This window comes from Salvelinus sp. IW2-2015, linkage group LG33 (assembly GCF_002910315.2).
Source record: "Salvelinus sp. IW2-2015 linkage group LG33, ASM291031v2, whole genome shotgun sequence".
Lineage (NCBI taxonomy): Eukaryota > Metazoa > Chordata > Actinopteri > Salmoniformes > Salmonidae > Salvelinus > Salvelinus sp. IW2-2015.
The window spans coordinates 30,285,880-30,313,412 of NC_036872.1; the positions used below are offsets into that span (position 1 = coordinate 30,285,880).

A 27,533-nucleotide genomic window follows, 5' to 3' on the forward strand; every position below is an offset into this window, starting at 1 on the left:
AAAATCATACTAGGAGCCTGTTTATTATTTCCTCAGCTTTACTCCCTGTAGGATATAGAGGGCCACAGCTGGAGCTTGTCTCTAGCTCTTTGTGTTGCTCCTCTGAGCTTTCTTCTTTGGCTGGTGCACCTCGATCAGCTGGATGCTGCGACGCTTGATCTCCTCGCGGGACATGGAGCAGTCCTCCTCCTGACTGCGGAACTGGAATGTATCTGAGAGGGAGGAGAGGAGCAGTGAGGAGCAGGTGGAACCGGAGGTAATACAYACAATAAGCAAACACCATTAGCCAAGCACTCAACAGCCATTATGGAAATGTACAGCAATGACTTCCTGCTGTTAATAATAAGATTTTGTTTACAATATACTGAAAAACCATGCATAACCATACACCCCCAAAAAAGCATACCTTCTGAGGTACTGTCATACACAGGGCTGCTGGCCCTCTTGTAGTTCCTGGGCTCCATCATGGTGCTCTGCTCCAGGAAGCTCCACACCTGAGGGGAGAGGGGAAGGGAGAGGGGTGAGATGACTGATGAGAGGGGTGAGATGACTGATGAGAGGGGTGAGATGACTGATGAGAGGGGTGAGATGACTGATGAGAGGGGTGAAGATGATTGATGAGAGGGTGAGATGATGGAGTGATGATGAGAGGGGTGAGATGACTGAATGAGAGGGGTGAGATGACTGTGAGAGGGAGTGAGATGATTGAATGAGAGGAGGTGAGAATGACTGATGAGAGGGGTGAGATGACTGATGAGAGGGGTGAGATGAGGATGAAAGGGTGAGATGACTGATGAGAGGGGTGAGATGACTGATAGAGGTGTTGAGATGACTGAGGATGAGAGGGGGTGAGATGAGCTGAGTGAGAGGGGTGAGATGACTGATGAGAGGTGTGAGATGACTGAATGAGAGGGTGAGATGAACTGATGAGAGGGTGTGAGAGTGACTAAGAGAGGGGATTGAGATTGACTGATGAGAGGGGTGAGATGAGTGCTGAGATGATGAAGGGGGTGAGATGACTGATGAGAGGGGTGAGATGAACTGATGAGAGGGGTGAGATGACTGATGAGAGGGGTGAGATGACTGATGAGAGGGGTGAGATGTGAGATGAAAGGGGTGAGGGGAGAGGAGTGAGATCAGAGGGGAGAGGGGTGAGATCAGAGGGGAGAGATTCAGGCTCAGAGAAAAGAGGTAGAGAGAGATGAGGGCTGAGGAAAGAAAGTAAACCAGTGTTTCACCTTCTCATGGTCAGCTGTGTTTTCCTCAGTCTTCTCTGAAGCTGTGGTCTGCAGTGTGGGCAGACGGGCGCCGATTTCCCTCAGCTTCTCTATTGCATCCAGACCCCCCAACTCCCTGGGAGAGTCCTACAACAAGACAGAGAAATTTGGTTTAGAATCCTCTCTATTCCTGATTGAGATCACCAAGGGCTGGCATGTATAATGAGAACTGTAGTGGTAAAGAACAGAGCCTCTGGCTGATAGGTGACCAGGGGTTTGTTTTTCATGGTGACCAAGAAAGGGCCAGATGAGACTGAACTGTCCATCTACAACTTGATTGGAGTCCAACTGTGGTTAATTCAATTGATTGGACATGATTTGGAAAGGCACACATAAGGTCCCACAGGTGACAGTGCATGTCAGAGCAAAAACCAAGCCATGAGGTCGAAGGAATTGTCTGTAGAGCTCCGAGACAGGATTGTGTCGAGGCACAGACTAGTCAGGATCAAGGGAAAGATGAACGGAGCAAAGTACAGAGAGATTTTTAATGAAAACCTGCTCCAGAGCACTCAGGATGAGCGGGAAAAAAGGATTTAATCCATTTTAGAATAAAGCTGTAACGTAACAAAATGTGGAACAAGTCAAGGGGTCTGAATACTTYCCGAATGCACTGTATATAAAGAAAGGGATAAAATGGCTACCTTCACTTGCACGCAGCTCATCCTGAAGAACAGGTTGTTGACACCCTTCTCCACCCCATGCAGCACTGATTGGGCCTTTCCAAGCTTGTCCTTCCAATGGCTGCAACGCTCCTCTTCCTGCTCAAGCTCCGCCTGCATTTCCTCCTTCAGCTGCTCAAACCTTTAGATAAACAGGGTGAGTCTCAATTGTATTTCCTCTCTCCTCCACAAGTTCTGAGGCTCGAGATCTGAAGTCTCTTCAGATCTTTTCCTCTTTTTCCATGGATGACACAGGAGTACCACTCTTCTGTGTAGCTCTACTGTACCTGTCAGAGCTGGGCCCAGCGCTGAACTTGAGCTGGGCGTACTGGAGCTCCAAGGCAGCCAAGGTATCCATGCTCTGCCTGACCAGCTCCTCACACTGGGTYATTTGGTTGTGCAGCTGCTCCCTGATGGCCTTCTGAGAGACCAGCCGTGTTTCCAGCTCCTACACAGTGGACAGAGAAACAGGTGAAGAGGTGGACACATAGTCAGCTCAAAGAGACTTCCAAGCACCTGACTGCCATGTTGACAGGATGACCAACTCAAGTTCGGCAGCCCAGGAAGTCCACGTATATACAGTGGTACTTGGTGAGCAATTAGCCCTGACAAAGACCCAGTTTGGGGGAGAAACATTGTCCTGTTAAACACTTTTGAAGCCTTATACCAGTGTGGATTACATTTTTGTTCAGAGACTGTCAGTCTCTGAACAAAGTTACCAGTCTTGGGGTTTGTTTCACTACCTTTGTTTTTTCTGTAACAAGTGATCACGTTTTCATATGTGTAGTTTCATGCTATCACATGTTGTCACGTTATCTCATTAACTTCACATAAGATCACGTGATCACATGAGAACGTGTTTTTGGAACACTTCACATGTTCACGTGAAATTCATGTGGTTTTCACGTAAGGTCTCAAACACATCAAACATCACATCAAAGTTTCCATGTGTTTAATACCATTCCAATTACTCTATTCCATTCATTATTATGAGCCGTTCCCCCTCACTAGGCTCCTCTGACTGCAATATAACTCAACAAAATGAAACACCTACATCAATGTGTCACGGGACATAGTGCTGTTTGCAACAGTGGCTTACATAAAAAGGTAAGATGAATAATAGGTAATGCATTGCTTATTAGTGCTTATTAGATACTGCATATAATAGTGCTAAATGATCCAAGTGGGCCACCATACCTGCAGATCAGTGCAGCTGAGAGCTTCTCTCAGAGCATCAATATCCTCCACCAGTTTGAATATGGACTGGGGAGTAGTGGAGACAGGGGTGGTCTGCTGGGCTGCAGGAGGAGAACACAACACAGACACGCATCATTTCATCATCTCCCTGCTCTACATGGGGAAATAAAATGTGAGCACATGAAAAATGGATATCGTTGTATGTACGCATATTGCCTTTTCTCATGCAAATGATGTATGATTCAGAATATTATTGCCTTCAAGCTAGAGTACTATCTGGACATGGGTGATCTGATGCGTAGTATTCACTGTATTTATTTGAATACATAAGTGTCTGTGGTGAAAGATCCCCTGTCATAGTACCTCTGATATGAGCTGTCTCTTCAGCCAGTCCCTCTCTGATAGTCCCTCTTCGAACCTGCAAAACAACAACGCTCATTGACTGCAATAGACATCCTTCTTGACCAGAGATGGGCAACTGGCGGCCTGTGGGGCACCCCTCTTTTGTAAGCCTGTGGATCAATTCCGATTTTTATTTATTTATTTAATTGTTTTACTCTGTCGGGGTCTCAACTTACTGTTGAGAGTTAGAATAGTATAATACACAAGTTACAATTTCGAAAATTGGTTGTGCATCAGCAGTTTTTCTCATCATGTCAGTCACTGACAGTCACTCAAGTAGCCCATGTCAGCTAACATTTTTTAGTTTGGTAAGTTAGTCTAGCTGCCAGTAGTAAATTAGCTCTAAAACATTTTTTTTTCTCTCCGCTGTCAAGCAAACAATAAATTCTTGCAAGGTATCCCCAACAAAATGTTGCTTAGGGCCGGCTCAGACTGCATGTGTGGGTATGCAGACCGGTGAGTCACTGTGGCCCCTCATGATGASTTCAGATTTTTTGTGGCACCATCATAGTTGCCCATTCCAGCTCTTGACTAGTGTGTTCTTTCACTTTAAATATTCCCTTTCAATCGCTCTTTCTTTTTCTAGCTCTCTGTTCCCCACAGGTCCCTCCCTCCCTCTTGTTCTCTCTCTCCCCCACAGGTCCATCCCTCTGTCTCCCTCTCCCTTTTTCTTTCCCTCTGTCTCTTTCTCACTCTCTGTTCCCCATCCCTCTCGCTCTCTCTTTCTCCCTCTCTCTCACCCTCTCTGTTCCCCACAGGCCCATCCCTCTCCCTACCTCCCTCCCTCTTGCTCTCCCTCCCTCCCTCTCTTTCTCGCTCTCTGTTCCCCACAGCTCCATCCCTCTCTCTCCCTCTGTTCCCCACAGGTTCAGCCCGCTCTCTCTCCCTCCATCTCTTTCTCTCTCACCTGCTCTTTCAACTTCTGAGCTCCTTTGCTGCTTCGTCGCTCTCCCTCCCTCTCTCTCTCCAGCCGACCCTCCACCTCCTTCTCTTTCACTCCCCTCCTTTCACTCAACTCCTTCTCCATCATCCTGCGTTCCACCATTAGCTGCCTCTCCATCTGAACCAGCTGACTCGAGGCGAAAGACAGACAGACATACACACATCCTACTAATGTAGTGTGAAAAGACATGCACACATCCTGGCCGGTATTCAAACGAGCCTTACCTTTTTTCTCTTATTTTTTCCCAATCATACAAAGACATGTAACCGAAGGTAATGTTATGTTATTCAAATGTAAACATCCCAAAATAGACAAGTGGGGGCTAAAAGTTACTGGATCCCCGATTTGCCTTACCTTAGTGCAGTCCACAGCAGCCACTGCGGTGTGAGACATGTGGGCCACCTTTCCCAGCTCTGTCTGCCCGCTGACCACTGAGTTCTGCAGCTGATCCAGAGCCATGGGCATCTCACGCACCTCCTGAACCAGGAACAAACAACCCAACCCCAGGTTACATTGGAGCTAGATTTGTCAGCGTCCCAAATGGCACCTATTCCCTACATTGTGCACCATAGCCATATATTTAGAATGTTGAATATTGTTMTAATTCTAGACATTCAGTTGTAGCATTGTTTAAATATTCCATATGTAATGTTAATGGGGCGCTAACATGGCTGCCATAGAACGTTGAAGTGTCATGTAAATGCGTCATAATCCAAAAAACGCATTGGCCCAATGCTCTGTAGTGCACTACTTTTGGCCATGGCCCATAAGGCTTTTGTCAAGAGCAGTGCACTGTATAGGAAATAGGATGCCATTTGAGCCACTTTGCCAGTCCTACCTAGTCACACTGGTCTGTTGATCGGGATTACACTGACTGGAGAATATCTCCCAAGGGAGACTTGAATTCAATGTTAACAATTTTATTTAATTCAATGTCCACAAAGAAAGGCTGATATTTGTGAATGTGATAGTGTTACAGACCTGATGTAGGTGGTCACAGACTCGCAGGTAGGTTTTTTGGATCCTCTCAGCCTCTGTGATTTTGATGGTCATCTTTTCTAGACTGTTCTCCAGCTCTCTCACACGCTGCCATGGAAGATGGAAATGTCAACAATAAAAAAACATCAAGCCAATTACTGTGCAGCGTAAATGCTTGGATCCTAGACATCATTCACGTGGGTATCATAACAAGTCATGGTCACTCAATGTCAACTTGCACAAGGTCATTCACACACCAACTCCTTTGCCTCTCCTCTTTCTAAAGATTTAATGAAATTGTCCTGTATATATGGAGTGTGGAAATACTATTTTTGTTGTCTCTTGGTACATATAACTTATTTTATTTTTTGTTGTCTATTACTGTTCTGTACTTTGTCATGTACAGTTGAAGTTGTAAGTTTACATACACCTTAACCAAATACATTTAAACTCATTATTTCACAATTCCTGACATTTGATCCTGGTAAAAATTCCCTGTCTTAGGTCAGCTAGGATCACCACTTTATTTTAAGAATGTGAAAGGTCAGAATAATAGTAGAGAATTATTTACTTCAGCTTTTATTTCTTTCATCACATTCCCAATGGGTCAGAAGTTTACATACACTCAATTAGTATTTGGTAGCATTGCCTTTAAATTGTTTAACTTGGGTCAAACGTTTCGGGTAGCCTTCCACACGCTTCCCACAATAAGTTGGGTGAGTTTTGGCCCATTCCTCTTGACAGAGCTGATGTAACTGAGTCAGGTTTGTAGGCCTCCTTGCTTGCACATGCTTTTTCAGTTCTGCCCACACATTTTCTATGGGACTGAGGTCAGGGCTTAGTGATGGCCACCAATCTTGATTGTTGTTCTTAAGCCATTTTGCCACACATTGGAAGTATGCTTGGGGTGATCGCCATTTGGAAGACCCATTTGCGACCAAGCTTTAACTTCCTGACTGATGTCTTGAGATGTTGCTTCAATATATCCACATCATTTTTTCTTCCTCATGATGCGGTCTATTTTGTGAAGTGCACAGTCCCTCCTGTAGCAAAGCACTCCCAACATGATGCTGCCACCCCCGTGCTTCACGGTTGGAACGATGTTCTTCGGCTTGAAAGTCCCCTTTCTCCTCCAAACATAACGATTGTCATTATGGCCAAACAGTTTTATTTTTGTTTCATCAGACCAGAGGACATTTCTCCAAAAAGTACAATCTTTGTTCCCATGTGTAGTTGCAAACCGTAGTCTGGCCTTTTTATGGCAGTTTTGGAGCAGTGGCTTCTTCCTTGCTGAGCGGCCTTTCAAGTTATGTCGATATAGGACTCGTTTTACTGTGGATATAGATACTTTTGTACCTGTTTCCTCCAGCATCTTCACAAGGTCCTTTGCTGTTGTTCTGGATTGATTTGCACTTTTCGCACCAAAGTACGTTCATCTCTAGGAGACAGAACACGTCTCCTTCCTGAGCGGTATGACGGCTGCGTGGTCCCATGGTGTTTTGTACAGGCGTGGTACCTTCAGGCATTTGGAAATTGCTCCCAAGGATGAACCAGACTTGTGGAGGTCAATTTTTTCTGAGGTTTGGCTGATTTCTTTTGTTTCCCAAGATGTCAAGCAAAGAGGCAACTGAGTTTGAAGGTATGCCTTGAAAAACATCCACAGGTACACTGCCAATTGACTCAAATGATGTCAATTAGCCTATCAGAAGCTTCTAAAGCCATGACATAATTTTCTGGAATTCTCCAAGCTGTTTAAAGGCACAGTCAACTTAGTGTATGTAAACTTCTGACCCACTGGAATTGTGATACAGTGAATTATAAGTGAAATAATCTGTCTATAAACAATTGTTGGAAAAATTGCTTGCGTCATGCACAAAGTAGATGTCCTAAACGACTTTCCAAAACTATAGTTTGTTAACAAGAAATTTGTGGAGTGGTTGAAAAAATGAGTTTTAATGATTCCAACCTAAGTGTATGCAAACTTCCGACTTCAACTGTATTTGTACGTTTTATGTGGACCCCAGGAAGAGTAGCTACCGCATGCGCAGCAGCTAATGGGGATCCTAATAAACTAAACTGAACAGTAAGAACTGTGTGAGTGGTGCTGTCCATGGTGCTAAACCTTGACATTTGGTTTCTTCTACGTTTTTGGGGACAATTGAGTCTGTCAAATGATACCCTTTCCACTATATAGTGTCACCTGGTCGTAGTGCTGCTCGTCTCCATCCGCATTGGAGTCCAGTTCCAGGGCTTTCATGGCCTGCTCCATCTCCAGCAGGTGAGACCCCTTGGCCCTCACGGAACACTGCAACCCGTTGTGCTGCTCTATCAGAGTACACCGCCTACGCTTCTCCCGCTCCACAATGCTCTACGCACAGAGATATACAAGCATATTATGGACAAGCCGGCATATACAACTGGGCTCTTCCAAAAATGTAATGCCTTCATACAAAGCTAATATTGTCTACGCACGCACGGGTCATTACAAGCTTGCCACCTCTCTCTCTGCCTGATTTGAAGTTAAACTGAACAAAAATATAAACACAACATGCAAAGATATTACAGTTACAGTTCATATCAGGAATTCAGTCAATATAAACACATTCATTAGGCCCTAATCTATGGATTTCACATGACTGGGAATACAAATACGCATCTGTTGGTCACAGATATCTTTTTTTAAGTAGGGGCGTGGATCAGAAAACCAGTCAGTATCTGGTGTGACCACCATTTGCCTCATGCAACGCGATACATCTTCTTTGCATAGAGTTGATCAGGCTGTTGATTGTGGCCTGTAGAATGCTGTCCCACTCCTCTTTAATGGCTGTGCGAAGTTGCTGGATATTGGCGGGAACTGGAACATGCTGTCGTACACATCGACCCAGAGCATCCCAAACTTGCTCAATGGGTAACATGTCTGGTGAGTATGCAGGTCATGGAATAACTGGGATATTTTCAGTTCCTGGAATTGTGTAAAGATCCTTGCGACATAAGGCTGTGCATTATCATGCTGAAACATGAAGTGATGGCGGCGGATGAATGGCACGACAATGGGCCTTAGGATCTCATCACGGTATCTGTGCATTAAAATTGCCATCGTTAAAATGCAACTGTGTTCGTTGTCCTTAGTTTATGTCTGCCCATACCATAATCCCATCGCCACCATGTGGCACTCTGTTCACAACGTTGACATCAGCAAACCGCTCGCCCACACGATGCCATACAYGCTCTCTGCCCGGTACAGTTGAAACAGGAATTCCTCCATGAAGATCACACTTCTCCAGCGTGCCAGTGGCCATCGAAGGTCAGCATTTGCCCAATGAAGTCGGTTACGACACAAAACTGCAGTCAGGTCAAGAACCTGGTGATGACGAGCACGCAGAAGAGCTTCCCTGAGACGTTTCTGACAGTTTTGTGCAGAAAATAATCAGTTGTGCAAAACCACCGTTTCATCAGCAGTCTGGGTAGTTGGTCTCAGATGATACCGCAGGTGAAGACGCCAGATGTGGAGGTCCTGAGCTGGCATTGTTACATGTGGTCTGTGGTTGTGAGGCTATTGGGCTTACTGCCAAATTCTCTAAAATGACATTGGAGATGGCTTATAGTAGGGAAATGAACATTACATTCTCTGGCAACAGCTCTGGTGGACATTCCTGCAGTCAGCATGCCAATTGCACACTCCATAAAAACTTGAGACATCTGTGGCTTTGTGTTGTGACAAAACTGCACATTTTAGAGTGGCCGTTTTATTGTACCCAGCACAAGGTGTACCAGTGTAATGATCATGCTGTTTAATCAGCTTCTTGATATGCCACACCTGTCAGGTGGGTGGATTATATTTGCAAAGGAGAAATGCTTACTAATAGGGATGTAAACAAATGTGTGCCAAAAAWWWTTTWTTTKAGAGAAATAAGCTTTTTGTGCTTATGGAACATTTCTGGGATCTTTTATTTCAGCTCATGGGTCCAAAACTTTACATGTTGCGTTTATATTTTTGTTCAGTGTATATGTACCTCCATTGACAGTCCTGGCTTGGGCAGTGACCTGCTCAGGGTCCTTCCACCTCGTGGGGCTTTCTGATCATTCTCTAAAATCTCATTGGCAGCACTGTACTCTGCCTGGGCCTGCCGCTCTGAACATCATATACAGGGAACAGAAGTCAATGAGAGAGGGGTGATGAATAAAATAATTGCAATCTATAGAGCATTTGATTGGCAGTAGAGGATACCTGGTTATTCTTTAAAAGTGCCTTCCTCACCATCTTAAATAAGCATGCACCATTCAAAAATGTAGAACCAGGAACAGATATAGACCTTGGTTCTCTCCAGACCTGACTGCTCTTGACCAGCACAAAAACATCCTGTGGCATTCTGCATTAGCATCGAATAGCCCCCGTGATATGCAACTTTTCGGSGAAATTAGGAACAAATATACACAGGCAGTTAGGAAAGCTARGGCTAGCTTTTTCAAGCAGAAATTTGCATCCTGTAGCACAAACTCCAAAAAAGTTCTGGGACACTGAAGTCCATGGAGAATAAGAGCACCTCCTCCCAGCTGCCCACTGCACTGAGGCTAGGAAACACTGTCTCCACCGATAAATCCACTATAATTGAGAATTTCAAGAAGCATTTTTCTACGGCTGGCCATGCTTTCCACCTGGCTACCCCTACCCTGATCAACAGCCCTCCACCCTCCACCCTCCACCACAACTCGCCCAAGCCTCCCTCATTTCTCATTCACCCAAATCCAGATAGCTGATGTTCTGAAAGAGCTGCAAAATCTGGACCCCTACAAATCAGCCGGGCTAGACAATCTGGACCCTATCTTTCTAAAATGATCTGCCGAAATTGTTGCAACTCCTATTACCAGCCTGTTCAACCTCTTTCGTATCATCTGAGATTCCCATTGATTGGAAAGCTGCCGCGGTCATCCCCCTCTTCAAAGGGGGAGACACTCTAGACCCAAACTGCTACAGAACTATATCTATCCTACCCTGCCTTTCTAAGGTCTTCGAAAGCCAAGTTAACAAACAGATTACCGGCCATTTCGAATCCCACTGGTCATGGGTGCACCTCAGCCACGCTCAAGGTCCTAAACGATATCATAACCGCCATTGATAAGAGACATTACTGTGCAGCCGTATTCATAGACCTGGCCAAGGCTTTCGACTGTCAATCACCACATTCTTATCGGCAGACTCAACAGCCTTGGTTTCTCAAATGATTGCCTCGCCTGGTTCACCAACTACTTCTCTGATAGAGTTCAGTGAGTCAAATCGGAGGGCCTGTTGTCCGGACCACTTGCCACAGGGTTCAATTCTCGGGCCGACTCTCTTCTCTGTATACATCAATGATGACACTCTTGCTGCTGGTGATTCTCTGATCCACCTCTACGCAGACGACACCATTCTGTATACCTCTGGCCCTTCTTTGGACACTGTGTTAACTAACCTCCAGATGAGCTTCAATGCCATACAACTCTCCTTCTGTGACCTCCAACTGATCAAAAATGCAAGTAAAACTAAATGCATGCTCTTCAACCGATCGCTGCCCGCAGCTGCCCGCCCATCCAGCATCACTACTCTGGACGGATCTGACTTAGATTATGTAGACAACTACAAATACCTAGGTGTCTGGTTAGCCTGAATCTCCTTCGACTCATATTAAGCATCTCCAATCCAAAATTACATCTAGAATCGGCTACCTATTTCGCAACAAAGCATCCTTCACTCATGCTGCCAAACATACCCTCGTAAAACTGACCATCCTACCGATCCTCGACTTCAGCAATGTCATTTACAAAATAGCCTCCAACACTCTACTCAACAAATTGGATGCAGTCTATCACAGTGCCATCCATTTTGTCACCAAAGCCCCATATACTACCCACCACTGCGACCAGTACACTCTCGTTGGCTGGCTCTTGCTTCATACTCGTCGCCAAACCCACTGGCTCCAGGTCATCTACAAGTCTCTGCTAGGTAAAGCCCCGCCTTATCTCAGCTCACTGGTCACCATAGCAGCACCGACCCGTAGCACATGCACCAGCAGGTATATCTCACTGGTCACCCCCAAAGCCAATTCTTCCTTTGGGTGCCTTTCCTTCCAGGTCTCTGCTGCCAATGACTGGAACGAACTGCAAAAATCACTGAAGCTGGAGACTCATATCTCCCTCACTAGCTTTAAGCACCAGCTGTCAGAGCAGCTCAAAGATCACTGCACCTRTACATAGCCCATCTGTAAATAGCCCATCCAACTACCTCATCCCCATTCTGTATTTATTTATCTTGCTCCTTTGCACCCCAGTATCTCTACTTACACATTCATCTTCTACACATCTACCATTCCAGTGTTTAATTGCTATATTGTTAATACTTCTCCACCATGGCCTATTTATTGCCTTACCTCCCTTATCTTACCTCATTTGCACATGCTGTATATAGACTTTTTCTACTGTATTATTGACTGTATGTTTGTTTATTCCTTGTGTAACTCTGTGTTGTTGTATGTGTCCAACTGCTTTGCTTTATCTTGGCCTGGTCAAAGTTGCAAATGGGAACTTGTTCTCAACTAGCCTACCTGGTTAAATAAAGGTTAAATAACAAATTTAGTAAATTTTATGTAGCCTATCATATATTTAGCAATAAAAGTATTTTAAAAATAATTTATTCAACTTTTATAGCGCTATTCATTACATAAAGAATATCAAAGCACTTTAAAGCAACACTAAAAAGACACGCAATTTAGAAAACATAATCCATGAGATGGATGGTCATAACAGAACAGCTCAAAGACCAGCAGATGGTGATATTGAGTCGTTTTCATCTGCGTCCAAACGCATCGCATCGTATGYAGCATGAAAAAAACACATACACTATATCATCCGTGGACCGGTTCGTACATAAAACATTCTCTATACAGTCAGTAAAGGCGTTGACTTCCTCTTTAAGTCAATTTAATGGCGAGATGGCGGGGGGAAAAACGGAAATATGTGTACTTTCTTTATGAAACCATTTTTCCCCCCACCATGCTAAAGTAGCTCATGCCTAGGAACGCTTGTCCCATGTTGCGTTCAGCCAATACAGTTGCAGCAGTCTGTTGTTTACTCCTGGCTGAATGCAAGGGTGCAAGTCATCAGGAAGTAGCATTAGCATTGTTGTGGAAAATTGTGTTTTTCTAAAGAAAGTATTGCTATTTTCCCGCCATTAAATCTAGTTAAGGATGAAAAACGATGCATTTGCAGCCTGAATGGGTGTTTTTGGTATGAACCGGTCCACGGGGATACGATTGTATTGCCGGCTGCATTGTTTAGGCTAATGAGACCGTCGGAAAGTTCATGACTTGAGTGATCATGCAACATCGGAAGGTGGAGGGGGAGCGCAATGGTCTCTGGAGCAAGTCAAGTGGCAGGCAGCCATTACGGTGCCTCGTCGTCTGTTTGGCGTCTCCATATAGTAGGACTGATGAASTTTGAGCTCAGCAACTGCAGTTCATGGACTCCGTTGTAGGTGTAGAAAACTAGCTAGGCTTCACTACTACCAAAATTAAGCACACACTTGGGTGGGGCTACGCCAGAAAGCACGCCACATTTCATTAACAATTCAATAGTAGCCTTGTTACTTAGTCCTTACTACAGTGAATACATCAGCCGTCTTGCTTTCGGGCTTTTCTCCATCCTAAACCTCCGGACAGATGGCTGGCATTCAAATTAAAACAATTGCCAGCTAACACATTAGCTAGCTTGCCAACTTCAGTTTTGAAACTCCGTGGTGGATTCTGATATTAATTCGCTATATATGTAGATTTTTAAAACAATGTTTGCAGAGGAAAAATGCCCAAAATTTATTAGTTATGGAAATATTTACAAAATGTACAGGAGCTCTTTGCCGATGCGACCTCATGGCAAACACGGAATCAATAATTGTGTCAAGGTGTGACTGATAGCCAGGCATTCGATATCTATCTAGGCTACAGTGGTTTAGAACTTCACTTAGTTATCTTTTGAATGTTTACACTAAACGTGCATGTATTATCCCTCAGAAATAGGCCTACCCGTGGACAAATAACTTTTACCTAATTGTTGTATGCGGAGTCGCTGTTCTTGCAGAGTCAGCATCGTTGGCTGCTCTGTATCCGCTGACTGCATACTGCCCTGTCTTTTGCTGTACGACATTTGTGTTTTATCGTCGCTTTTCAATAGGTTTCTGCCACGCGTATGACAATATCCTGTAGTGATCTATATCATTCTATTGAGATGTCATAATAAAACATAAATACGTGTTTGATAACAGGCACGTGAGGTAGCCACACTAGGTGCGTTCGTAAATTCACTAACTACTCCGATTTCAGAGCACTCTCGTCTGAGTGCCAGGGCGCAGAATAACTAATGCATTTACAAACGCGCAGTAAACGTGGGCAAAAAAAACGTAATTCAATTGTTGCCAGCAACACATTTACAGTCGCTCTATATAAGATGAAAACATCCAAACCAGCTCTGCTAGGGCGAGGAAAATGGTCAGTGAGGTGTTCTCGCATTTGTGTCTGGAAGTAGCTAGCAAGCTAGCCAACTTTTCGATAGTTTGGGTGCTACACTGCCATTGTGAGGTCAGAACGCTCTGATCAACCTGCCGAGCGCTTCGAATTTACGAACAGACAATCTGACAACGCTTTGAATTTACGAACAACCCAAAACCCACTCTGACACACTGGAAGCAATTTACGAAAGTACACTTATTCATTTGTGTCATTGGAGGACGATTTGGGGCAGCCCAATGGGTCTCGAGCTAAAAAAGTTTAAGAACCCCTGGGCTAATGTAATGTAAACAGTAGCTCTGGTTTAGATCTCTGGGCGGAGTTGAGTTTACAAAGCTATGTAAACTATCATCAAATGCTATGCTATTATTGATCAACATAAATCAGTTCAATTTATTATATATATATTTTTATTAACCTTCTCGGCAAGTAAGTTTAGAACAAATTCTTATTTACAATGACGGCCTAACCCCAACGACGCTGSGCCAATTGTGGGCCACCCTATGTGACTCCCAATCACGGCCGGTTGTGATACAGCCTGGAATCGAACCAAGGTCTGTAGTGACGCCTCTAGCAGTGAGATGCAGTGCCTTAGACATCTACGCCACTCGGGAGCCCTAATTTCCTTAGTAACCAGTTAATAATAGTTAATAACAATAAGGCACCTCAGGGGTTAGTGGTATATGGTCAATATACCACGGCTAATGGCTGTATCCAGGCACTCCGTGTTGCGTCGTACGTAAGAACAGCCATTAGCCGTGGTATATTGGCCACAAACCACACCTCCTTGGGCCTTATTGCTTAATTATAAAACAGGTGGTTTGAGCACTTAATGCCTGACTGGTTCCCTGGTTCTGATGACACCAAGATTGAACTCTTTGGCTTGAATGCCAAGCGTCACATCTGGAGGAAACCTGGCACCATCTCTACTGTGACGCATGGTGGTGGCAGCATCATGCTGTGGAGATGTTTTACAGCTGCAGGGACTGGGAGACTAATCAGGATTGAGGCAAAGATGAACGGAGCAAAGTAGAGAGATCCTTGATGAAAACCTGCTCCAGAGCGCTCAGGACCTCTGGCTGGGGCGAAGGTTCACCTTCCAACAGGACAACGCAGGAGTGGCTTCGGGACAAGTCTCTGAATGTCCTTGAGTGGCCTTGCCAGAGCCCAGACTTGAACCCGAACGAACATCTCTGGAGACATAAAAATAGATGTGCAGGAGCACTCCCCATCTAACCTGACAGAGCTTGAGAGGCTCTGCAGACAATGGGAGAAACTCCCCAAATACAGGTGTGCCAAGCTTGTAGCGTAATACCCAAGAAGACTCAATACTGTAATCGCTGCCAAAGGTGCTTCAACAAAGTACTGAGTAAAGGGTCTGAATACCTATGTGTTTTATAAATTAGCAAAAATGTCTAAACCTGTTTTGGCTTTGTCATTATGGGGTATTGTGTGTAGATTGATGAGGGAAGAAAAAACAATTGCATCCATTTTATAATAAGCCTGTAACGTAACAAAATGTGGGAAAAGTCAAGGGGTCTGAATACTTTCCGAAGGCACTGTATGAAGACTGTTTAGTGACAAAAAAATAAGGGGTTACAGGCATAGAAAACTTTTTTTCCCATTTTTTTGGGACATCTTTCTAATACTGTATATCTCTCACACTTCAGAACAAACTTCCTTTTCATTTTTTGGGGTACTATCTGTTCCATGTAGTGAATCTGTTATTCAATGTGTTTATATGGGCTAATAGCAGTAAGGCCCACAATTATTTGTTTATATATATTCTTTTATATTTCCAGGCGTCTTATAATTCCAAATCAAATAGCTAAATGATGGTATGACCTCATTAAAACAATTCCATATAGCTTAGTACAACCTCCCTTAGACTGGGCTTAGACTCTTATGGGTTAAATCATCCGTTTTCAAATCATAAAGGACAAAACCATAGTGTTTGCAAAATCATATCAAAGTAGGAACTATTTTCCACCTTTTATTCTTAGTAGTGTACTACAGATGTTACATAACCCTGACTAAAACGTTCTAGTAATCTAAAGTAATCTAAAGAAAGGGAAGGAGAAAAAAAAATACAACTACTGTTAGGTATCACACACAAATCCCTGATAATATGGCACTCAACAGTGTCCTTTCTAACAATGTAAATAACAATACATATTCTACATAATTAAAGTAATACATTCACTGTAAAACAACAATACCATGTATAATGTTAATACTAGCAGAATGATAAGATTGTTTTGCAACCCAATCTAATAAGATTTAATATTTCCTTTATCATAGTTGCCCCCAGGTCAGGCTTCCAGCTCCATTAATAAATTATTGGTACTGGCTACAATCAATCACTATCAATCGATGAATCAGAAAGGAGCTGTTCTGTTACCACCATGAATGTGAAAGACACACATGGCAGCAAAAAACATTGCATTGTACAACTTCTCTTCATATAGTTTCATGTAACCAAAAGTATTATGAATGAAATGTAAATGTTATGACCTTGATCATAATACAACCTAACCTTAACATAACAGCTGAAAAATGATAAACATCCTAACATAATAATAATAATGTCTAGACTGGCATTGAGGACCACTGTCAACCGGACAGAGAAACAGTACATCATGAATATGATGGATGTTATGCATCATCAACACTGTCTGAGCGGTTTGGTGGTCGTTTGGTTTGGTGATGTCGGACCCTGATCTGAATCTCTTCATCCTGCGATAGGAAGATGGAGAGATAACATGAAACAGAATGAAAAGAGGTGAGTAGTTGTAGGAGATTAAACAAGGAAAACAATGTTTTTGTAAAACTGATCTCTTGACTTTATTTTTTTCTTCTTGAGAATTCCTTGGTTCTTTGTTTATTTAGTAGTTAGCATAACTTTAGTAAAGGTAATACTGGATCCTGCTTCAGTGGGTCTACGTGTGCATTCCGAATGGGAATTGGGGACCAATTGGAACTCAAACTTGTACATACTGTGTCAGCTGTGTCTGCAGTCTCCTCCCCCTCTGTGTGTTCCACTCCACTGTTGGGATTAGACATGTCAAAGTCAGAGAGAGCACTTTCTCTGGCCTCCTCATCATAGTCCGTCTGGTAATCATCATAGTCCATCTGGTAATCGTCTGATAACTCTGAGGGACGGAGAGCGAAAAACACAGGAATCAGAAAGGTACATTAGGTGTGTGTGTGTCCGTCCCTCTCACCAGGACTGGTTTGACAGGCTCAATTCGAGAGACAATCTCTGCCAGGTCAGTGAAGGAGGCATTGGGACATGTGACCACCTGAGAGACACACAGACCGAGGATCACAAAAGGCAGTCAATAATAGCCTGGTCTCAAATCTKTTTCTGCCATCTTGCCAACTCCTTGTCACGGCAAACAATTGGCATGACAATTCAATAGGGAATTGGCAAGAGAGMAGAAACAGGCTGGGACCTAGGCTAAGTCAAAGAAGTCCAAAGGAACATTTATTGGCGACTGTAAATTAGCAACGATTATAGTGATATGGTGGTTGCAGCCCTGTTCCACTTCTTTATGTTAATGTATTAATATGTGTAAATACAGCCTGTTTATTCATGCAAATTAGGTACATATCATTTTCTTTATTTTAACCCACAATATWAAAAAAAAAATACCTGATACAATAAGACAATTTATATGTGAGTGCATTCTAAGAAAAAAAGTGAAATTTGACAAATCTAATACCTGAATTCCCACCAAAATCCCTGAACTCCATTCATTATTTGTCTGTGCCAACACAATCTTTGTCAATATCTGATGGATTATAAAAATTCAAAAAGTTTGGAGAATCTACATCCATTGTCCAACTGTTGCATTTATTAGAATTGTTTTCAAAATCTTTTAACAATTTTGATGACCGTTGCTACTGTAAATGAGAAAACTGCTACACTCCAGTTCATAACAGGTTCCTAACAGCGAGTGTTGGAAGCAATCAGTCAGAAATGACAGTAAAAACCATATCAAAACAACAAGAGCCAGAGGTGCGCAAAGGTCGGAGTAAGGGTTGGAAATGCTGGTGCAACACATCTGAAATAGAAACTAGATGTGGTGCAGTTAGGAAGCTGTCTGTGTAACTTGCTAACTCACATTGCAGCTCTTGGTCTTGTGAAATTCCTCTTGATGTCTGTCTTTCATCATCTTATCCACAACTCCACTACGACTCCACATGTCAAACATTGTCTTATCGTGCTGGTAGCCCACCTCCTGAGACAGAGACAAAGAAAGGGGGATTAGGTGAGATCATGATGACACAGCTAAGGTGTCTATGTCCCAAATGGCACCCTATTCTCTACATAGTGCACTACTTTATGGGCTCTGGTCAAAAGCAGTGCACTATATAGGGAATAGGGTGCCATTTGGGATGCCRCCAGTGAGAAACAGGGCTAATCACAGCGATCTCGTCGAACTTGCAAATCTCCAAGGTGCCATAGTGATCGATGGGCGGCCGGATGCACTCGCAGTACTCACTGTCTTTAACCAACTCCAGCTGACGAACGCAGCAGACATAGGCCAACCTGGTCTGGATCTCAGCCATGTTCAGGATCTTTATAGTGAATTAGAGCACACAAATACATGGGAGTGCAGGTAGGCCTCCACGCTTACGCAAGCAAAGGAAAGTAGCAGGGGTCTCCAAACAACAATGACAGGAATCCAATTCCAGGGCTTACCCAGAAAAATGTCCAAAAACGGACTAATACCTGGTAAACAGGAGGGAGCACTCAAAACAGTCTAGATAGATCTGTTGTGATCAACAACCGAGAGATTACTCATTGTCAACTAAATAACCCTGAAGTATACTGGGCTATCTAGCAGCCCCCTTACTCACCTGGACTTTCTCTGACAGGGGATTGAAGCGTTTCCATAGCAGCCACCAGCCAGACAGCAAGTCGCCGTAGTTGGTGAGGTTAGTCTCGTCCTGGCTGCCCATGTCGATGGCAATCACTACTTTGGCCCCCATGGAGCGAGCTACGTCAGCTATATACAGAGAGCGAGACAGAGGTAAAGACTGACCAATAACCATGGCATCTACTGTGTACTGTACATCACATGCAAGTTAATGTCTCTAACTTGTACAGTATTACAAGTATGCTGACTTTTAATTTCATGTTTTATAGTCATTTGAGACATGGTCATATGAAAACTGACCAGGTAGGTTATTGATGTAGCCACTGTCCATGAGTAAGTGTCCATCTTTGGGGTCACAGAGGGGAGGCATGTACCCAGACAGTGACATGCTGCCACGCACATACCTCCACAGGGAACCTACAGGAGGAGGGAATGCTGAGGTTTAATACTTCTAGAGAGTCAAAGAGCTAGATGATATGTCCCAAATGGCACCCTATTCCCTATATAGTGCACTACTTTTGACCAGGGCACACATCAAATTATATCTTATTCACTATACTTTAGTTTATTTAGTAAATATTTTCTTAACTCTATTTTCTTAGAACTGCATTGTTGATTAAGGGCTTGTAAGTAAGCATTTTACGGTAAGGTCTACCTACACCTGTTGTATTCGGCGCATGTGACAAATAAAATAAGATTTGATAGTGAACTACTTTTAACCAGAACCCTAAGGGACCTGGTCAAAAGTAGTATACTACATAGGGACATAGACAGAGAGTAAAGCCAGACAGACCGTCAGTGTGAACCCTCATGGATGAAGCAGTGATATCCGTTGAAGTAGGGGATCCACAGGTCCTAGGACAGTATGAGGAGCAAGAGGGGGAAAGGGAAATTAAGAGAGGATCATCTAAAACCACCACACAGAGGATTTCACCTTATCTTGTTTGACCTTATGTAAATTTGAATAAGGTAAGAGCACAATAAAAATGTAACTGACATCCTAAGTTTGTACCGACAGATGTAGCCTATTGAATATCATTATAGAAATGGATAAAATGCAGCCTCCAATTGACCCTTCGCTAAGCCCCGCCCCAGAATTTTGATAATCTAATCGCAGCACTCCAATGGATAGCAACTGTCGAAATGGAAAAGTGTCGCGGTAGCTATTGATAAATAAGAACATCAAGACGAAACAGCTGCTTTACAAGTGGGATGCACTGTTGAGTGCTACATCCCGAGGGGTTCGTGCAGATTGTACAGAGATTGTGACAGCCGGCTAAATGACATCCCTTGAGAAGGCAAGAACAAGATGTATGTCAGGAGAAGTGCAGTATTATCATAAGTATATGTATGCTTGGAATAAATACAGAGGAGGAATGGAGGGAAGAAGAGAGACAGAGAGGAAGAGGGTAAGCTTGAGTCGGTTAAAAATGGCAGAAAAAAAGGAGATGGTTTGTTAAAGGGGGCATGGGTTATTGTGTGTTGATTGATGAGGGAAAAACATTTAATCAATTTTAGAATAAGGCTGTAACGTAACAATATGTGGAAAAAGTCAAGGGGTCTGAATACTTTTTGAATGCACTGTAGACATACCAACAATGCACTGAGCTTGTCTGATACTTTAAGCGCACTGTTTGAATAAATAATTAAGACACATATTACTCAAAAGGGAGCCAGAGATCAAGATAGCCTAACCAGAAAGAAAAAAAATGTTCCCGACCCGCCCCTTCCTCCCGCTCCTGTTGGCCTTTGCAGATTCTGCCATTATGCAATTATATCAATTATAATAACATGTTTTTGTTCTCTTGCCAACTAGATAAAAATTGCCTACATAAAGCCAACCAATAAAAACATTTCAGGTAGAATATCCTGATATAAATAAATATTCTATCAGTGGTGTAAAGTACTTAAATAAAAATACTATAAAGTACTAATTAAGTAATTTTTGGGGTATCTGTACTTTACTATTTATATTTTTGACAACTTTTACTTCACTACATTCTTAAAGAAAAGTGTGTACTTTTTACTCCATACATTTTCCCTGCATTCATCTCTCTACTCTCTCTAGCCTGTCTGCTACGAACATGCAACATTGTATCAACTGGATAAGGCCCAGCAGCATGGATAAGGCCCAGCAGCATGACTAGCAAACTTGCAACATTGTATAAACTATTYTGGGCCCTCAGAGTGTCCTGAGCAGGTGAGCTCTAGACAGACATGGCTGTATTTGCGCAAGGGATAAGAAGTAACCAGGTATTTGATTAAGTTTACACTGGATCAGAGAATTACATTTTTCCCTTTCACACTGAGGCTCGTTGGTTATCGAAAGGGAGCGAGCTGGAAATATTTTTCTAATACATTGAGGACGTATTGTCATTCTCAATGGATATAAAGACAGACTTTGTTTACTTGCTGTTTGAGGAGGAGAAAGAATACTTTACCAAGCTCCACAGCTCATTAGTGGTGGTGAGTTAAGAATCAGAAATCCCCAAATGGGCAGATTTATTCATTTGCGCACAGGCCCGGTAGTCTATAGGCCTACTTCTGCGTAATCAGGTGTGCGCCCTGGCTCAACATTGACAGGAGTGCTCCAAACAGAATATAAGGAATACATTTACAAAACTCGTAAATAGAATGAAATAAACCAAAACTTGTTTCTCACAAGTGTAGCATAGGTCGTGAGCCCCACCAACAAACGTGTCCACTCCGACAATGAGAACGGTAAATGACTGTTATAATAATAATAATAATAATAATAATACTGTATATTGAATGCATTAACAGAAGTTATCATAACCAAACAAACATTGTAGATGAGAAATGATGGGAATTAAAACCTGTTATGGCTGCAGGGGGCGTATTGGAAAAACTGGAAAATATGTGCCAATTTTCAAACGGCCTCTTAATCAATTTTTGCTCTTACAATATGCATATTAATATTAATATTGGATAGAAAACAATCTCTAGTTTCTAAAACCGTTCTAATTTTTTCTCTGAGTGGTACAGAAGTCATTTGGCAGCACTTTCCCTGACCAAGAAGTAGAATGTCAGAAATCTATGCTCGCTTCAACGTTATGCCTATACATGGTCATTATACGTAAGACCCTACGAACAACTCCGTACGCCTTGCTCTGGGTGTCAAGAGGGTATGAGAGAAGAAATTTAGTGAATATCTTTGTTCAGAGGTTGAATAAGAAGCTATTTCTTTGACGTGACCGACCACTTCCGGAAGTCTGAAGCGCGGCGACTTGGGAGTGATATTGCGTCTGTTTTGCTGTGTTTGGGACGGAACAATCTCCGGCTGGGTTTTTATTTGATAAATGAGACCTATCATCGTAAATGTATGTTTTTTCAATTATAGTTTAATCAGATTATTTGAATTTTTTTCGGGAGTTTTGCGCTGTTCCGTTCTCTGACTTTTTAACGTTGGACCAAATCCGTGCCAGTCGACCAGTGCCAATGCTAAGTGAGAAGGGAAAGTTGCCATCCTGACTCCAAACAACGACTCATCTGGCCAAAGGACACCCTGATCCACATTCTGATGAAGATCAGCCAAAGTAGAACCCAATTTATAATGTTATTTCATATATCTGTCGTGCATGTCAACTGGTCGCGGGCGCCCAGTGTGGTTCTGGCTATTGTGGCTATGCTAACATAGCGCTACAATTTGTTTTCGCTGTAAAACATTTAATAAATCGGAAATATTGTCTGGAATCACAAGAATCCTGTTTTCAATTGCTGCACAGTATGTTATTCTCAGATATGTTTTATGAGAGTAATTAGTTATTTGACGTTGGTGTCTGTAAATGTTATGGCTGCTTTTCGGTGCAATTTCTGATTGTAGCTGAAATGTAATTTATGATTTATACCATTCAAAAAAAAACATACTGCTATACAATAAATATGTTATCAGACTGTCATCTTATGAAGTTGTTTCTTGGTTAGTGGCTATATATATCTTTATTTGTGTCGAATTAGTGATAGCTAGTGACGGAGTAAAAAACTGATGGAGTTAGAAAAGTGCTCTCTTTTGGCTGACGTGGTTAGCTAATGATTTACATATTTTGTCTTCCCTGTAAAACATTTTAAAAATCGGACATGTTGGCTTGATTCACAAGATGTCTACCTTTCATATGCTGTATTGACTTGTTAATGTGTGAAAGTTAAATATTTTAACAAACTAGATTTTGAATTTCCGCGCCTTGCCCTTGAGCTGGATGTTGTCATTTTTTTTTAACATTTTACATTTTTTAGTCATTTAGCAGACGCTCTTATCCAGAGCGACTTACAGTAGAGTGCAATATTTTTATTACATTTTTTACATACGAGACAAGGATATCCCTACCGGCCGAGCACACGCTCTTATCCAGAGCGACTTACAGTAGAGTGCATACATTTTATTAAATTTTTACATACTGAGACAAGGATATCCCTCCCAACTCCCTCGGCCAAACCCTCCCTACCGGCCAAACCCTCCCTAACCCGGACGACGCTATGCCAATTGTGCGTCGCCCCACGGATCTCCCGGTTGCGGCCGGCTGCGACAGAGCCTGGGCGCGAACCCAGCCCAGCCTGGGCGCGAACCCAGAGACTCTGGTGGCGCAGCTAGCACTGCGATGCAGTGCACTGCGATGTGCACTGCGATGCACTGCGATGCAGAACGTCATAAGTGTACCTGTGTCGGGATTGCAGCCCAAACAAGTTAACGGTAAATGTACTAGGCCTACTGGTGATGTGTCATGACTTGCCCTCCTGGGTGGAGATCAAAGGTTTCAAGAACCCCCCCACCCTCTCCTTGCAGGAACTTTCTCTCCCTTGCCATGCAGAATTGAGGGGAAATAACTATTTTGTTACAAATCGATTCTTCCCGCCAAAACTCCCAACATCCAAAAGTGGATAATAAACAATATTTCTAACACAAAGAATGTGGGAAATGGTCGGGAGGGACTTAAAGAACAATCATGTCAGATAATTTATTGTTTTTTGATATCATTAAAGACATTATAACAGAAACATTAACTTTGAGTTTTCACAATATATATGTCAGTTACATCTAAATGTTGTAAAACTTTATATGATTAAATATAAATCTATTTGTGAGAAGATGAAATGTGATTTTAGCCTTCTAAATTAGATAATTGTTTTTCAAATGAAGTTTTACCCAGTCAGTAATGACACCCACGTGAGCACAGACATTATGCCAAAAGGATGGAACGTCCATTTTGCCAGAGTGCTTATAAAGGACTCCTAAAGAATTAACATATCAGACCAAAACATGCCGGGTTGCTGCCGGTGTGTAAAGTGGTTCTATCTGTACCCTGAATAGTCAACCACTAGACCAGTACATTGCCGGGTTGCTACTGGCGTGTAAAAGGGTTTAAAACTACCAGACCAGCATACGTGCAGCATGAGCTGAATATGTGACAAATGGTTTAAAACTATAAGACCAGAAAATGGTGGGACCCTCTGGAACTTGCGAGTGAAGAGGATAGGGAATATACCGGAACATTCAGTCTGCAGCTGTTTAAATACCGGTAGCCTAGTAAACTCGACCGAGGACCACCGTGTATGTACCTTTGATGTATCCAGTCTAACGAACACTCAGAGACAAAGAAAGCCTTCTACAACTACTAAGGACATTGTGACCTCTGGTGAACAACCAGAGACTTGCATCGAACTACTCGCTGTAGACGGATCGAGTGGTTTCAACAGACAACAAAGACATACAAGTGTATATATATACATTACAATTATTTTTGAATGAGCGGTCGTTCATGTGCAAAGTGTTCACATTCTCATGAGCATAGGTTTCCAACTGTATGTATGATTTCTTTCCTGCTCTTTATCTGTCCCCACCCCCTCTCTATTGTTTAAGAAGCTGTCATATCGGGTTAGTCCACTAGGGACTTTTCATTGTATTATGTTAGTAATCAGTTCAACATATAATCTATCCTGTGTGTGTGCTTATGTAATTCTGTGGGATCAGTTACTTAGTAAATAAATAAATAATTACGCCAATTTGTGTATTGCTGAGTCATCATTTAGACTAGGGTTCGTGCAGATTTGAAATCAATGACGTTCAGAATGAGACTGATATGAGGTAATAAATGATTGATGAATGACTGGTATGATAACGATATTCCGATATATTCTTGAGTTAATTCGGGAAATGGTAACTCATTAAACAAACTTCTGTGGTGCCCCAAGATTGCTAATGAGTTAATTGTTACATGATTAATTTAATCACTTAATAGTTAAACCTAGTTAATTGAATTGATAATTTAACCATCAACACATTAATGATAGTCACGTCACGACACATGTAATGGTGAATTGATAGACAATCAAACTAACAATCAAAGGGAAAACAGTTCACACAATGCAGTTATGAAACAAGGAATGCACACAAATTGGCGGAAAGAGTGCATTCTGGAGAGAGATGTGCCTTGTGCATCAAAGCCCTCCTTGACTCAACATTTGAAAATTACACCCAAGACACATTATCTTCACACATACCGTAGGCTTAAGGAATACTCTCTCACAAACGGTATCATGTCCAAATCAGTAGCCATTTATGGAGAACCAATGCAATTGAAACAAATGCAATTTCACTTATTTTCTCAATTTTATAACATTTATTGGTGTGCAGAGGCAAATACCCTCGTAGCACGCATGCCTTACATTGCCAATGCCTGTCTTAGAGTGATGGACTTTGCCATCCCCGTGGCCTCCGCAATGGATTAGTCAGTCCACTGAGATGGACACGAATCAGACAGGTGTCTCGTGTGCCATGATTACATTTTTTTATTTGCGACTGCTCAACTAAAGAAATCTCAGTCGACCACCAGCCTATTGACCAAACAATCGACCACTCGACTAAATAGGGTCAGCCCTAAAGCTGAGATATCTACCACCTTGGTGTCAGAAGGGGGGAAGGAGAAGTTGAGTGTTGTCCGCATAGCAATGATAGGAGAAACCATGTGAGGATATGACGGAGCCAAGTGACTTGGTGTAAAAAGAAAAGAGTAGAGGGCCTACAATCGAGCCCTGGGGGACACCAGTAGTGAGAGTACGTGGTGCAGACACAGATCCTCTCCACACCACCTGGTAGGAGCGACCTGCCAGGTAGGATGCAATCCAGGAGTGTGCAGAGCCTAAGACGGCCAACCCTGAGAGGGTGGAGAGGAGGATTTGATGGTTTCAAGGGCTTTGACTTCTTAAACACGGCAGAAAGCTAACACAATATGATGCTCTGTAACCTTATTAATTCAGCTGCTTACTTAGATAACTAGCAAGTCAAGAGGTCGCGTTAACACAGAATTATAGAATATCTTGCTGTGTTTTGTAAAAACAGAACTAAAATGCTTCTTATTGGAATTTCGGGGCAGCATCAGACTCATTTTGTGCTTCAGCTGCACTTTTCCACTTGGATGAGAATTCATGAAATGGCATTCTATCAGCAGACAACGCTCTAGAAATATGATGGACATTAATTGTTTTCGCAAAAAATACCTTGCTTTTTCAATGTAAGCTCATTTTACTTGTCATCTGATGAAAATTAAGCTATTTTTGGCCAAATGTGTTGCACTAATTAGTTTTCTTTGAAGGAAAACTATAGTTGCATGTCCCTGATCACTCTATTCAAGCAAAAAAACACTTGACTTTCAATATGAAATGCGACCCCTGTCAATACACAGCTGAACTCACCTGCTCCCACTTTATCCCGTTGTACTATTTATAAACAAACTGTCTAAGCTCTGGGGAACTAAAAGAAGGAAGCCTGTACAGAATACAAATATTCCAAAAACATGAATCCTGTTGGCAATAAGACACTAAAGTAAAATTGCAAAAAATATGGCAAAGAATTTAACTTTATGTCCTGAATACAAAGTGTTATGTTTGGGGCAAATCCAACACAGCACATCACTAAGTACCACTCTTCATATTTTCAAGCATGGTGGTGGCTGCATCATGTTATGGGTATGCTTGTCATCAACAAGGACTATGGAGTTTTTTTTTAAATAAAAATAAACGGAATAGAGCTAAGCACAGGCAAAATCCTAGAGGAAAACTTGGTTCAGTCTGCTTTCCAACAGACACTGGGAGACAAATTCAACTTTCAGCAGGACAATAACCTAAAGACAAGGCCAAATATGCACTGGAGTTTCTTACCAAGATAACATTGAATGTTCCCGAGTGGCCTAGTTACAGTTTTGACTGAAGTCTGCTTGAAAATCTACGGCAGGACTTGAAAATGGCTGTCTAGCAATGACCAACTTGACAGAACATGAATACTTTTTAAAGAATAATGTGCAAATATTGTAGAATCCAGGTGTGCAAAGCTCTTAGAGACTTACCCAGAAAGACTCCCAGCTGTAATCACTGCCAAAGGTGATTCTAACATGTATTGACTCAGGGGTGTGAATACTTATGTAAATTAGATACTCCTGTATTTCATTTAATACATTTGCAAAAATTCCTAAAAACATGTTTTCACTTTGTCATTATGCGATWTTGTGTGTAGATGGGTGAGAAAATGTTTGAATCAATTTTGATTTCAGGCTGTAACGTAACAAAATGTGGAATACGTCAAGGGCTATGAATACTTTCTGAAGGAACTGTATATCTTTTCATATGTGCAATGTGAATGCAAGAGACAA

General features: G+C 42.4%; 1 protein-coding gene and 1 pseudogene across 1 annotated transcript; both read right to left on the reverse strand.

Moving 5' to 3' along the window:
• LOC111957565 (coiled-coil domain-containing protein 183) lies at positions 1 to 18,204 on the reverse strand. Its single transcript, XM_023978424.1, has 15 exons — positions 18,115 to 18,204; positions 17,212 to 17,289; positions 16,985 to 17,137; positions 16,660 to 16,723; positions 9,470 to 9,588; positions 7,657 to 7,824; positions 5,460 to 5,564; positions 4,833 to 4,955; positions 3,497 to 3,551; positions 3,134 to 3,234; positions 2,224 to 2,384; positions 1,919 to 2,078; positions 1,239 to 1,364; positions 407 to 494; positions 1 to 212 (listed from the first exon to the last, which is right to left on the reverse strand). Exons 1-15 carry the CDS (start codon positions 18,202 to 18,204, stop codon positions 82 to 84), a joined length of 1,722 nt encoding a protein of 573 aa, XP_023834192.1. The 3' UTR covers positions 1 to 81.
• Positions 15,968 to 27,533, reverse strand: part of LOC111957839 (patatin-like phospholipase domain-containing protein 7) — an 18,840-nt pseudogene continuing 7,274 nt past the window's right edge.